Here is a 15030-nt window from a genome sequence, read left to right as displayed (position 1 = left end):
ATGGGTACTAGTTGGGTTCACTATTGCTGAGCCATAATGGGAACTCCTTTTATTCTCACTTTAGAGATCTGGGGAAAAGAGGCTCCAAAAGCTATATAGCTTCTGGAAGGCAAGAAAATGAAGATTCAAATGCAGCAAATTAGATTCTACTGTAAAAACATTCCCAAACTCTCACACTTTCCCACATACATATCAAATATTTACTGGCTCTGTCTGTGCACTAACCACTGTCCTGGGCACTGGGGACAGAGTCCAAATCAGATGTACTGTCCCTCATTTTCAGGGGATGGCCAGGATTCCTGCCAGGTTCATGGACCTTTGGGGAGCTAGCCGTGACTTGCCAGCATAGCCATTAGCCCCATCAATTATGCCCCAACACAGGCAGCCACATCGAAATCTGGGGCCCTGGGTTCTACATTGAGCCCTGTTTCCTAATTAACCAGTAGACCTGGGAAAACTCACTAGCCCTTCCATGCCTCCATTTCTTCAGCTGCAAAATGGAGCAGCATTCCGAGTTCCCATCGTGGCGCAGCAGAAATGAATCCGACTAGGAACCATGAGGTTGCGGGTTCGATCCCTGGTCTCACTCAGTGGGTTAAGGATCCAGCATTGCTGTGAGCTGTGCTGTAGGTCGAAGACTCAGCTCCGATCTGGTGTTGCTGTGGCTCTGGCGTAGGCCAGCTGCTGCAGCTCCGATTAGACCCCTAGCTATGGAACCTCCACGTGCCACGTGTGCAGCCCTAAAAAGACAAAAAAAAATGGAGCAGAATTCTTTTCCAAGTTGCTGGCATAATAGTGAGGAAATGGGAGTGAACCTATTAGGGGAAATGCACTAAATTTTTCTTTTTTTTTGCTTTTTAGGACCACATCTGAGGCATATGGAGGTTCCCAGGCTAAGGGTTGAATTGGAGATAGAGCTGCCGACCTACATCACAGCTATGACAACTTGAGATCCAAGCCGTGTCTGGGACCTACACCACAACTCACGGCAACGCTGGATCCTTAACCCAATGAGTGAGGCCAGGGATCAAACCCGCATCCTCATGGATCCTAGTCGTGTTCGTTAACCGCTGAGCCACAAAGGGAAACCCCGCACTTACATTTTTATGTTTCTCAGATTCTCAGTGAGTTGATTGAATTGAAGGGAAAGAAACTTTATTCCCAATATTCACCTCGTTGTCACCCCACACATATGATACTGTAAATTCCTCCCTCCCATGAAAACTGCATATTATCTGATGGCCAAAAATACAGTGGCAGGGAGTTCCTGTTGTGGCTCAGTAGAACCCAACATGGTGTCTGTGAGGATGTGGGTTTGGTCCCTGGCCTCGTTCAGTGGGTTAAGGATCCAGCATTGCCATGAGCTGTGGTCTAGGCTGGCAGCTGCAGCTCTGATTTAACCCCTGGCCCGGGAACTTTGATATGCACTGGTGTAGACCTAAAAAGCAAAAAAGAGAAAAGAAAAAGAAAACTGGCTCTGATAATCTGCTCACCAGCTCCAAGCTTCAGGTTCCTCATCTGCCAAACATACTAGTCCTGACCTCAGAGGGCAGTAGTGAGGTCAGAGCAGGTAAAGCTCTTGGCACAGCCCCTGGTAGGCAGTAGGTCGAAGATGTGGCTGGGATCCGGCATTGCTGTGGCTGAGGTGCAGGCCGGCAGCTGCAGCTCCAATTCAACCCTAGCGTGGGAACATCCACATGCCACAGGTGCAGCCCTGAAGAGCAAAAAAAAAAAAAAAAAACCCAGAAAATAAACAAAACAAAACTGGTTGACAGATTAGTACATAATCCCATGGAAAAATGCTTCCTTCATGAGATAAATGTGCTTTATCTCATGCAGCCAGGAGTGAGTAACAGATAGAAGTTTCCAGAATGGTTCCTTAGCATCACCACGAATTGAGTTCAGACTGGAGGTGGAGCAGCCTTTGGCCCCGAGGTTGGGTCCAGGCCTCTCCCCTGTGTCCCAGAGCAACCCAACATCTGTCTTCTCACAGACTGGTTCTCCCTGTAAGATTTCTTTAAGCAAAGGGCTCTGGCACATACAACATAATATTTTTAAAGTTTCAGATTGCTATCTGGGGGGAGGAAATGGTGTTTGCACAAATCTTTGCCTAGATAGTCCACTCCTTTTAGAAAGCTTTTGGGAGAAATAATTGTGAATGTGCATCTTCAAATATTAACCACTCTTTATCCTCAGTGATATCCAGCGTTGTACTGGTTACCTGCGTGTGGGTGTGGTCCTTTGCTGGGAGCCCCACAGAAGGAAGATGCCCCCCGTCCCCGATACATCTTTGCTCCCAGGTCTTTCACTAAATTAGAGACCCAGGTTTCTGTTTCTCTTTTTCAATTACTGGGCTTGGAGTTCCCATCGTGGCACAGTGGAAACGAATCCAACTAGGAACCATGAGGTTGCGGGTTCGATCCCTGGCCTCCCTCAGTGGATTAAGATCTGGCATTGCTGTGGCTGTGGCATAGGCCAGCAGCTACAGCTCCCATTAGACCCCTATCCTGGGAACCTCCATATGCCTCAGGTGTGGCCCTAAAATAGCAAAAAATAAAATAAAATAAATAAATAATTGGGCTCATTTTCCTAGCGAAGAGTCATAAGGAAGGGTGAAAATTTTTTCATTTGAACCCAAAAAATTTAAGTTTACCCCTTGAAAGTAGCAGAAATCAAAATGTCTTGAGTTTTGCTGTTTCTATTTCGCTCTGATCTGTTGACTCAGGTATCTAAGAGCGGTCTGGCATATTTTTGCAGATGAGGCAGTAGAGAAAGAGCTCAGAATCTGCTACATAAAATTGCCATCAGGATTTGAGGGTACCCCAAACCCCAGATCAATCTCCTGGTGTAGCTATTTTAGGTGAGCTTCTGGGCATAGGGGTTGGAGTCCTACCAAAGAGGAGACTTTTTCATGCTGCTCCCTGAGCAGAGCCCAAAGCAATTATCACAAAAGAAAACCATTTTCAACCTGCTTCCCACAGGCCAAAGACAAAAATGCAGTGACTTCAGTTCCCTGGTCACAGGTGGCCTGGGCAGTACCTGCCTGTCACTCCAGTTCCTCAGGGCTTGGGAGGAGGAAAAGAAAAATAAGGTATCGGCGTTCCCGTTGTGGCGCAGTGGTTAACGAATCCGACTAGGAACCATGAGGTTGCAGGTTCGGTCCCTACCCTTGCTCAGTGGGTTGACGATCCGGCGTTGCCGTGAGCTGTGGTGTAGGTTGCAGACGCGGCTCGGATCCCGCGTTGCTGTGGCTCTGGCGTAGGCCGGTGGCTACAGCTCCAATTCAACCCCTAGCCTGGGAACCTCCATATGCCGCGGGAGCGGCCCAAGAAATAGCAACAACAAAAAGACAAAAAAAAAAAAAAAAAGAAAAAGAAGGTATCAAGAGTTTCTGTTGTGGCTCAGCAGAAATGAACCTGACTAGTATCCACGAGGATGTGGGTTTGAACCCTGGCCTTGCTCGGTGGGTTGAGGATCTGGCATTGGCGTGAGCTGTGGTGTAGCTCGCAGATGTGGCTGGGATCCCGTGTTGCTGTGTCTGTGGTGTAGGCTGGAGGCTACAGCTCTCATTTGACCCCTAGCCTGGGAAATTCCATTTGCCAAGGGTGCAGCTTGAAAAAAGAAAAAAAAAGAAAAAAGAAAAGAAACAAGTGGTGGGAGATGCGTGAAGAAAAGCCCTTGAACTTACCTTATCTTAAGACTCTTCCTCTTCTTCCTGGCTACATGTGCCTTTCTGGACTTGGGTGTTTGAACAATACTTTAATCAGGGTGAAGTCACCAATTTTTCCTTTATTTCCTTTTTTTTTTGAAGACCAGGAAACTTAAACTCAGGGAGGGTCAGTGAGAAGCCCAGAGCACACTGAGCTAATAGGTGCTAGGGAAGGGATTCGAATCCAGGCCTCCCCTTTGTGCGGGTATCAGAAGTGGAGGCTGCCTACAGCAGCGCTCACTGCTGCCAGCTGCAGGCCTTCTTTGAAACCCTGGGTAAATCGTGCCCCCTGCAAGCCACCTACCACAAGCCCTGATGCCATGGGCCCTGATTCCTTGGCCGCTGATGCAAATAAATCTGGTCTCAGGATGTGCCCTCACATAATTAACAGAAACCAGATTCAGCAGTGGTGCTGGGCCGACTGCTTGGTGCCTGGAGCTCCCTGAGGAGCCACTGGTGGGGACAGAACACCTGCATCCTGGAACTGCCTCCAGAGCTGCCAGGCACACATGTGACAGAGCAACAGGCCAGCTGTCAGTCACCACCTCCCACTTCCACTCCCCACCCCCACGCCAGCCAGCTGCGTGGATCCCGGGGCTGGAGGGATGGACTCCCTCATTCCCCTTCGGCCTCCTCCTGTCATTTACCTGGGTGCCTTGTACCAGGCATCCCACCTTTGTAGTAGGCAGGATATTAGAAGGGCAGGGGGACTGTGCCCTCCTAAATGCAGCAGGGCCTCTGATATGGTCTCTAATCTGGATGAATAACAAGAGTTCCCATCATGGTGCAGTGGAAAAGAATCCGACTAGGAACCATGAGGTTGCGGGTTCGATCCCTGGCCTTGCTCATTGGGTTAAGGATCTGGCATTGCCGTGAGCTGTGGTATAGGTCGCAGACATGGCTCAGATCCTGCATTGCTATGGCTGTAGTATAGGCTGGCAGCTGTAGCTGTGATTGGATCCCTAGCCTGGGAACCTCCATATGCTGTGGGTGCAGCCCTAAAAAGCAAAAAAAAAAATCTGGATGAATAAGGATGAAGTGTGAGTGGTCTCTTATGGGTCTAGAGGAAGAATTCAATTAGATGGTTTGGAAATAAAAAGCCACATCTGCCCCCCTCCAAAAAAAGGGACCTCCTGTTGTGGCTCTGCAGATTACCAACACAACGTGAGGACACAGGTTCAATCCCTGGCCTTGCTCAGTAGGTTAAGGATCCAGCATTGCTGTGAGCTGTGGTATAGGTCACAGATTCTGCTTGGATCCCATGTTGCTGTGGCTATGGTATAGGCCAGCAGATAGAGCTCTGATTTGACCCCTAACCTGGGAACCCCCATATGCCGTGGGTGCGGCCCTAAAAAGCAAACAAAACAAAACAGAACATACCCACAGAGTGCAGCCAGGGCAATAAGAGCCATGGATATCTCTTGTAGAATGTCACAGGTCTCAGTCCCCAGCCATGTTCTATTCAACCTTTGCTTTAATTAGTGCCATATGTGAAAATACAGAAGGCGGATTTATGGAGTGGGTTAGAGCAGGCTTTAAAATGCAATGGAAAAGCATTCAAATCTTGGCTTTGCCACTTGGCTGTGTGACCTTGGAAAAGTTACTTAACCTCTCTGAATCTCAGTGCCCTCTCTTATAGGGTTGTGATGCATATTAAATGATAAAATGTACACAGCTGGCATACAGTAAGCAATCAAATGGTGTATAGCTTGTGCATCTATGATTGAGACAGACCCTGCATACCAAGTGTCCCAAAACATCAAGTGACTCAGATAAATACAAGGGTCCAACATTTTCTCCCAACAAATCAGTTGTACGTGCATAAGATTGGGCCTCTGGCTTAGCAGCAGTGCGTGTTATAAGACTTTGGGTTTGGGATAATGGGAGTTGGTAACAGGTTCACTGAGAGCAGGGATTGGGCTCCAGCAACAGTATGGTGGCCTCTGTTCCCAGTCAGACAAGAATACAAAAACCGGAGTTCCCCTTGTGGCTTAGTGGGTTAAGGACCTGATGTAGTCTCCGTGAGGATGTGGGTTCCATCCCTGGTGTCGCTCAGTGGGTTAAGGATCTGGCATTGCCACCAGCTGCAGTGGAGGTCCTAGATGCAGCTCGGATCTGGCATTGCTGTGGCTATGGCATAGGCTGCAGCTGCAGCTCTTATTCGACCCCTAGCCTGGGAATTTCCATATGCCCCAAGTGCAGCCCTAAAAAGGGAAAAAGAAAGAAAACAGAAACCTGCTGACTGGAGAATGACCATGACGAGGAAGAAACTTGAACCTGATGAGGAAAGATGACGATGAGAGGCAGCACAGGTGTGAGAGCTGTCGCACCATGGAAGGTTCTCATTTAGAAGATGAGATTGCCTGGCTCTGAGTGGTTCCAACAGAAAAAAAAAAAAAATTATCCTGGATATGAGGACACTAACGGGGAGAAGCTCCTGGCTGTCAGAGCTGTGCAGAAATGGCTTGGTAGTGAGCTCCCCACTGCTGGAGATGGCTGGGATGTTGCAGAAAGGAGGAGGCAGCCGCTGGGATGTGGGATTCTGACATCTAATCACACACTGGGGAGGGAGAGAGCCTTGACCCTGACATCAATTCTTGCTTACTTCCTCGACTGTGTTGCCACCTTGTTAAGAAGGCTGATTAGGTCAGAATGGATCACGTGATAGACTTAATTTGTCCTGCCTGGGCTCTTCAAGACTTGCAGAATGAACTGCAAATCCCTAGAGGCCAATGCCTGGGTGGCTTTTAATCTGGCTGATCAAACATCAGCCCTAGGCAGTTTTAAAAGAAAGGGAAAGAAAGGAAAATATGCCCTAGCACAGTGGTCTTATTCCAGGAAACTCAACAAATACCAGGCTCTGCTGCTGCTCAACTGAGCAGTGGGACCCTGTCTTATATGTGCTCCTGCTTCCTGCCCTGAAGCACAGGTGAGGTCCCTGCCCCAGGTACTCTGCATTGCAGGGGACAGAGGTTAGGGCTTAGCAAAAGGGCATGGCAGAAGTAGACTTTCATTTGAAAGCACTAAACAGGACTTCTCTTGTGGCCTGGCAGTTAAGGATCCAACATTGTCACTGCTGTGACATGAGTTCCATCCCTAGCCCAGGAAATTCACATGCCCTGGGCACAGCCAAAAGAAAGAAAGAAAGAAAGCACTAGACAAATTCACATGAAGGACTAGGCCAATTCCATGCAATATTCCAGGACCTTCCTCTTTAACCAGTGGGTTCCTCCAGCACCCCCACACTGGGACAGAGGGCTAGGGAAGGCCTTTTGATGAGGGTGGCATTCAATCCGGCCTTAGAAGATAGGATTTCAGTAGGCAGAGATGTGTTGGAAACAGAATCCTTGTATGGAAATAGCTGTTCTGGTTTCAGATGTGGGCAGGGGACCTCCCCCTACCTCAGTGTGGGGGAGGGGCTCTAATAAGGACCATTTCCTGCCGTTCGACCTAGGCCATGGGTCAGGCTTGCCATGAGGGAGAGGCCATGTTTATCCTAAAAGTCGGTATTTGCTGGATCCCCCTGGGGTACGACTCAAGTGGAGAGGCCTGGGGTGAGGATCTGGGACGGCACTATCTTCTTTAAGCAGGACATCTGCCTGACTCAGTCTCCAGTGAAATCAGGAGGTGGATGCACTTGAAATCAATTTCACTTGCTTCACATTTGATTCCCCAGGACCCACTCGCCAGGCGAGGAGATATCCACAGAACTTCAGGAAGATATCGCCATGGAGACCAGAGGACTGGCTGAGTCCAGGCGAAGCTCCTTCACCAGTCAGAGGCCAGCCAGGTAAGTGACCATCTCAGCCCTGAGCTTGGGGAAGGGGAGACGGAGGCAGAGAGAAGGTAGATAAGTGTCAGGAAGCTTTGGTGGCTCAGGTGGGGATGCAGATTTGGAGAAGAAAGGGGGAGGAAAAACGCAGCCAGAAATCTATCCATGAGGAATTTCTGGTGGGTCTGGTGTTCGGAGCTCAGCAAAGTCTAAACTGCCTTTATCTGCAATTGCTCTAGTAAAAAAATGATCATGAGGCACTTGCTCTATTCTGCAAGAATTCATACAAAAAAAAAAATCCAACCAAGAAAGTTTCAGAAAAGAATTCAGGAAAAAGACCAGCCAGCTGTGGGAGACAGTTGGGTGGAACACGGCACCAGGTAGATGGCAGTCATGGGTCTCTCTGAAACAGCCTCTGGCAGGTCCTCACTTGTTGGTGTCTAGACTTCATAGCCCACGTCCCTGCAAAAGCATTTGAAAGATTAACTAGGCTCTGAGCCCCTACCCTCTTCTGACATCTGTCCTCTGGCTTCAATAGCTATGCCACCTGGAGGAAGTCACTCACCTTTCAGGTCTCTTCTAAAGATGCGTCTTGCAATGCAAGGGTGGCAGGGGAGCCTGCTGATGACTCACGATGGGCACTCAGCAAATGCTGGGCTCCATTATTTCCTTTCACTGACATTGTTACCAAAGCCACAGTTACATACACATATGGGTTCAACAGTTTCGGCTTAAGATTATTGCAAAAAATTACTTTATCTAGTTGTGCTTCAGGCTGTTCATTGGGGAGGATGAGTTATTTCACTAGCCCCTGGTGGCTGGGCACAGAAGTGATTTCCAGAGTTTCTGCCAGACTAATAAAGTACCGTCTTAAGTCCTGTTGATGGTAAGGAATGCTTGAAGCCAGCCCCCACTGAAGGGGTCAGGCTGGGGCAGTGGCTGGGACAAGCTGCGATCCAGGCCCCCTTGTGGAAATGGAGCCGGTCAGGCTGGTGAAGGGAGCTGGAGGCGGCCACCCCCTCTCTCAGCACTTCATCATCTCTGTGCTCTTTCTTGCCGGCCTCCTCCGTTTCTGCTCTCTGCTCGCACCTCAGCAGGCACAGGCTGAAAATGGCCTTCGCCCTAGGATCCTGAGTTGAAACACCCAAGCCCATCTTGGGGTGGCTTTTAGTTCAGAGGCTTACGTGACTTGCTGTGGGTCAACCATCCAACCCCAAGCCTGTTGGCAGAGGCTGGATCAGAGAGCATGACCTTGGGTCCACCCACTAGCAGGGAGAGGATGTGGGTGGGGGGGTCCGTGTCAGGAGCAGAGAGGTTGGACTGGACAGGCACCTGCATTCCTCTGCAGCAGCAGCTGTAAGCATGTCTATTTCCCTGTTCTCTGGCTGTTCCTTTGCTGTGATATAGTCATGGTCACAAGGGCGTGATGGGGATCAAGGTTTGTGACAGTTTCTGACTCTGTGCCAGTTTGCTCAGAACTGGTTTTAGTGGGGACAGTGCAGTGATGGTCCCTGGAGATGCCAACTCAGGGGAACCAGATGCCAAGAAACAAGAGTAGAGTCTCTCTTCCTATGTCTGAGCCACTGCCCTGGCCAAGGTGAGGAGGCAGGAGGCAGGGCTGAGGGAGGGTTTCTCATAGAAAACTGGAGCTAAGATGATCTCTGGGGATGTGGACGCCCAGGCTCAGGTGCTTGGAGGGGTCTGGCTCCAGGAGAGATGTCAAGGACAAGTTGCCAAGGAACTCCTGCACAAGCCTGGGGAGAAAACACGAGTTTGTATAAGAAGTAGTTCCTATGACAAGGGTTGGGGAAAGAACCTAAGTTGTATCTGGGTGCTTGTGCCTTTACACCCTGCTCTGAATTTTACCAATGTTTACAAATTGTATTTTTTTTTTTTAACTGTCGCTAAGCTTAGCAGTCATAACAAAGAGCTCTGTGTGGGGCAAAAGGAAAGATGAGCAGAAAAGCTGGCTAATGCCCCAGTGAAAGGATCAGGCCTTTGATGGAGTCTAGCTGTTAAAGGGACAAAGCCATAATGAAGACAATGTCCCTTGTAGGGGAAGCGCTGTCCCAGGGGAGGGAAGAAAATGCTATGGCGAGTGATGGTGCAGACCTGAGGGGGGCTGGGGCCTGCCTCCTGCCGGCATCTCTGCCTCTGCCCCGCCCCTCCCCTCTGCCCTCCCTGCCTGTCTGTGCCCTACCAGGTTGTCACGCCTCATCATCTCGCTGCACGCCTGGGCAGCCAGGCACTTACACCGTGAGGATCAGAGGCCGGACTCCTTCCTGGAGAGTTTCCGTGGAGCTGAGCTCAAGGAGGTGTCCAGCCGAGACAGCCATGCCCCATCCAACATGGGCAGCCAGGAGCCGCCAGACAGAGGGAGAAGGTAAGGTTGGCAAGGCCACCTGCACTAGACAGGGCGGAAAGCATCTGTTGCTCTCTCCATCCAGCTTGGATTCAGCCCCTGGTAGCCTGGACCCCTGGTCCCCACAGCTGTTCCCTAAAGAGGGGTCTGTAGCAGGGGGGATCGTGCAAGGTCTGAGTCTCTGCCTGAGTGCAAGAGGCCCCAAGGGAGAGGAAACCCTTTAACTGGAGTCCCCACCTCATTTGACCAGTGACCTTGTTCTTCACGGAGCTCCCGCTAGCACCTCCTGGAACTGGTGCTCTTAGAACTGCACCTGGCAGAGTTCCCATTGTGGCCCAGCCGGTTAACCCAACTACTAACTCCGTGAAGACACAGGTTCCATTCCTGGCCTCATTCAGTGGGTTAAGGATCCAGTGTTGCCACAATCTGCAGCATACTTTACAGATGTGGCTCAGGTCTCAAGTTGCTATGACTGTGGTGTAGGCCGGCAGCTGCAGCTCTGATTGGACCCCTAGCCTAGGAACTTCCACATGCTGCAGGTGCGGCCCTAAAAAAAAAAAAGAAGAATTGCACCTGGGGACAATAGCCTCACCAGTCTCTCCATCAGAGGACCCTCATGTACACTGCACATGGACCCAGCTTGCTAAAAACCTGGGGCTTTTATACCACAAGCCTCAGGGAGTGCCTAAGTGATGCCCACAGCTTTATGGGTGGGCTACATACCTCCATGTTCTGGGAAGAAAGCCCAAAGGTGGGCAAGCATTTTCAAGGGGAACCATCCCTGTCCCAGGTTAGGCTGAGAACCATAGCAGGTGGGAGCAGGGTGGGGGTGGGGAGAGTGTTGGCTGTTCAGTAGGAGGAGAGGCTGCACAGTAAGGGCGCTGACAACTTGCCTGGCCCACTACCCTGTTGGGAACTTGTGGCTGGTACCATCTGAGAGCAGGGGGGACATGTCAAGAAATCTGCAGGGGCTGGACCCATGACACCCGCCCCCCCACCATGGGGCTGCTGCGTCCCCTCCCCCTCTTGCTCTGGAGAAGTCGCCCTGGCCTGTGGGCAGGAAGACCTCTGGGCTACCACAGGTTTAGCCTATTGTCCCTGAACAGCAGAGGGTTTCTTTAGGACCCGTGGGACAGGTAGGGGACAAGAAGTAACGTGTGCAGGGGAAGCCAACCTGCATGTCTCAGCCTCGCAGATGGGAGGACTCTTGCTCAGAACCCGGGGAATGGAACACGGGGGCTTGAAAAAGCTCTGCAGGCTGAATTCCCTAGGTAATTCAAGGATTTAGAAAATCTAAAGGTGAAAATAAGCATGCTTGTTGCAGAACAGATGGCCCCTATATAATTTGCTAGAGAAAATGCCATCTGTTTCTGTGTCAAAAAAACCAGGAGGACTCCAACGTGGGCGCCTCAGAGAGGCAGAGTGCCCCTGGCAAGAGAAGCCTCAGAGAAAAACGGGATGACTTCTGCATTTTATTTCTGTATTTATTGGGGGGAGTATTTTTATTATAGATTTTGCAATAGATTGCAAAATGTACAAATGTATTTAAGATAAAATATGAGTGTTCAGAGAAGTTTCTTGCTGGTGACCATATTAAGAGACTGCATTAGTCTTCTCCGCTGGGCCAGAAAGACAGGAAGAAAGGCAGATAAGGACAAAGGGAAGATAGAGAAGGGGGAAAGAGTGGGGGAGGAAAAGGTGTGCTAGCAAGCCAGCCGGGCTGGTTCAGAGGTTCACATCCTTTTGGTCAAGCAAAGACTTCCTTGGCTTAATTGATCAAACTGTCTTGTCCACGACTTTAGACAAATGGAGATGAGCGTTCGATTCCGTCCATTTCCCTTTGTGACCAGATGATTGGAGGGTTGAACTCAGACCCCATCAGGGCTGGGCCCTGACTATACCACCATAGCCTGGTCCCTCACTGGGAGGTTCAGAGTGGGCAGGTGAATGCAACAGTGCAGGATGGGAGCTGATCCATCAGGGAGGCTTCCTGGAGGAGGAAGACTGAATTTTCAAGGCCAAGTCCCATCAGCAAAGCAAAGTGTATGCAGAGAGGGGTCTTAGTCCTTCTGTGGGTGTGGCCTTGGCAAGATTATGAGCGCAGGGGTGTGGCAAACCCGGGCCACCCCTTAGAGAGCTAAACTTCCCTCTGTAATCTCACAGTCATGATTTCCCAGGGGATTTTCAGACGCTCCAAACCCATCCTGCAACCCCAGCAATTAGAGCCACATCCTGGATGAGAGAGGGAGGCTGGGGCAGGGCGAGCAGAAATATTGAAAAGGCATTTGGCTGGATGTTTATCATCAAAGAAGAGGTGCCAGGAAAGCCAGGCTGGAGCTCACCAGCCACTGGCTTTGGCCTCTGAGGTCTTCTGTGCTGTGAATGGTTTGCAGTGACTGGAGGCAGGCTGCCCTCCAGCTCTGAGAGGTCACGCTGGCTTTCTTAAACCCTGTCAAAAACTCGGACTGGCATTTGAGCTCAGGGAGGTTGTGCCTTTTCCTAAAGTACAGCAGCAAGTGCTGCCTGATCCAGCTTTCAATAAACGAAGATGGATGCAAAACCAGCCCCCTGCCTTCTACCAGATCCTCACATATATCCGGGGCAGGAGGCCCTCAAGTTGTAAGATGAATGGGGGGCAGGGGGAGGGGAAGGCTAGGCTGGAACCTGGGACAGCTCTGCCCAGGGTCTATTTTTGGCCCTGGGAAGTTGTGGAAGTGGCCCCTGCGATGGGATTTCCTGGGGAGGGGCTCTGTCCATTCCGGTCTTAACCTGGAGGAAATTAAGAGGTGTTTGAGGCCAAGGTGCTGCATTGGGATTCAGAGAGTTACTCCTCATGAAATCAGAAGCCTCCGTTTACCCAGGTTTTCATCCTCCTTCCCCTTCAAGGCTTTCAGCAGCACTAACTAGTCACCAATAAGGTTTGTCTCTGACAAGAGCAGCTCCCTCTGTTCCAGCTGCGTGAAGGGCCGGGGAGACAGGGGATGGGAGCCACATAAGAACCACGTGGGGGCAAGGGGTCCCCACTTGGAAATGAGCTCAGATCCCCAGCTGTGCTCTTTGCCTCCCCTGCCCTGCAGTGACTGGCCCCTGGCCAGGAATAACACCAATGCCTGCAACAACACAGAGAAGGAGTGAGTACTTCTGCACCCCAGCAGGGCCCCGCTTGCCCTCCTCCCCGCAGACCCCCCAGCTTTGCCTCCCCCTTAGGTACCCCCCGCTAGACTGTTGTAGAATCCCACTCCTTTCATTGGAAACCCAGCCCCCTGGACAAACCAGGAGGGGTGTGGTCTGTGTGACTTGGATCTCTGGGTCTCGGGTTGCTCTCTTCTGCAAAGCAGAGGGGTCGTTTTCAGGGCTTCCACCCCCTGCTGCCGTAGGTCTGAAGGTGCCAAGCTGGAGCCCCTTGACTGAGCAGTGAATAACCTCCTCCATGATGAAACTACCCTTTCCAGCCTCGAGCTCCTCTGTGCCAGCGGAATGCCCTTGTCTTAAGGCCACTTTGGACCAATCTGGAGGGTGTAATGAGGGCAGTGGAAAGAGGAAATTTAAATATGTTCAGAGAAGGGCCTCTTGAGACTGTGATCTCCTGTAATTACTCCTACCACCGATGCTGAGCTAGCAGAGCAGCTCGATGTGTGATTCTGGCCCATGCCACCCAGGAGCCCGAGCAGGGAGTGTGCGTGTGATCACATGCGTGTGTGAGCACGTATGCGCGTGTGCCTTGTCCTCCAGCCTCCCTTTATGGAACGCCACGGGGGTAGGTAGGGGAGGGTGCCTCAGTGGGAGTTTAGGGGAAGACCATCCATATCAGCAAGAAATGCCATTTTCTTGGCTTCCAGTTGAAAGAGAAATATGCTGAGGCTTTTTCTTGTTATGACTCTTTGTTCTTCAGACAGAACTTGTTGTGTCTATGAACCTTGGCTGCATTTTGGGGTATTTTTGCTTTTTAAATTTTTTAAAATTATAGGTGATGTACAATGTGCTGTTGCTTTCTGGTGGATAGCATAGTGAGTCAGTTATATATTCTTTTTCATATTCTTTTCCATTATGGTTTAGTCACAGGAGATTGAATATAGTTCCCTGTGCTACACAGTAGGACCTTGTTGTTTATCTACCCAATACATACTAGTTTGCATCTGTTAATCCCACACTCCCAGTCCATCCCTGTCCCACCCTTCCCTCTTAGCTGCATTTGTTCACATGAATTTTTTTTGTTTTTGTTTTTTGTCTTTTGTCTTTTTGGGCCCACACCCGTGGCACATGGAGGTTCCCAGGTTAGGGGTCGAATTGGAACTGTTGCTGCCGGCCTACGCCACAGCCATAGCAATGCCAGATCCAAGCCACATCTGCAACCTACACCTCAGGTCACGGCAATGCCGGATCTTTAACCCACTGAGCAAAGCCAGGGATCTAACCCGCAATCTCATGGTTCCTAGTTGGATTCATTTCCGCTGTACCATGATGGGAACTCCCATTCACATGAATTTGGACATCAAATCCAGAAACCTAAATGCCAATAGTCAAGAAAAATGAAATGATTTAATCTGTGAAATGATAGCTACATCTGTGATACATGTTTGATTTAAAGGCAAAGCTGGCATTAAACACCTTAGAAACTGGTGTTGAGTCCTGGAGTCAGACAGACAAAGGGTCAGGGCCCCAGAAGTCATGGACAGAGGTTCTGTGGGTGGGTCTCCAGGCTTCTTTATCTCAGAGCTGGAATGTGGTCAGGGATGAGGTGGATGGCATGGGCTCCATCTGGCTCTTGAAAATCTTTTCAGATGGGCTCATATCCTGGGCCCAGCTGCAGTCAAGGGCTGAGGGACAAAATTGAGGACTGGGAGTTCCCCTGTGGCCCAATGGGTTAAGTATCTTGTGTTGCTGCATCTGGGGCGGGTCTCAGCTGGGGCTCGGATTCAATCCCTGGCCCAGGAACTTCCATATGCTGCAAGTGCCCCCCACACACACACACAAAATTTGGGACTATCCCCAAAGGGGGCCACCTAGCACAAAGACAAAAAAGTATGGACACCCTCCCCCATTTCCCCACCACATTTCTAGCATTTTCACTCAGTCCTGTGGGACTCAAATAATTTCTTTCTCCCAATCAAACTCTCCCAGGCAAAACCAGCATCTGTTTCTCAGGTCTGTGTAGGTCCGCTGGGGCAGAGCTGGGTGGACTCCAGG

General features: G+C 50.3%; 1 protein-coding gene across 3 annotated transcripts in view; it reads left to right on the top strand.

Annotated features, from left to right (window-relative positions):
- The window catches only part of CNGA3 (cyclic nucleotide gated channel subunit alpha 3), a 79192-nt gene that overhangs the window by 49065 nt on the left and 15097 nt on the right, over nucleotides 1-15030 (top strand). For all 3 annotated transcript variants that reach the window (XM_085018716.1, XM_085018715.1, XM_085018714.1), the window contains 2 exons: nucleotides 7386-7499; nucleotides 9685-9864. In XM_085018716.1, coding sequence (XP_084874842.1) covers nucleotides 7386-7499; nucleotides 9685-9864 — 294 coding nt within the window. The remainder of the gene's footprint in view (nucleotides 1-7385; nucleotides 7500-9684; nucleotides 9865-15030) is intronic.

The sequence above is a fragment of the Sus scrofa genome, chromosome 3 (genome assembly GCF_054392235.1).
Source record: "Sus scrofa isolate SSC_HxYL_T2T_F1_AM1 chromosome 3, Sscrofa_HxYL_maternal_Yorkshire_Landrace_v2.0, whole genome shotgun sequence".
Taxonomy (NCBI): Eukaryota; Metazoa; Chordata; class Mammalia; order Artiodactyla; family Suidae; genus Sus; species Sus scrofa.
This window is presented reverse-complemented; position numbering and strand designations above follow the sequence as displayed.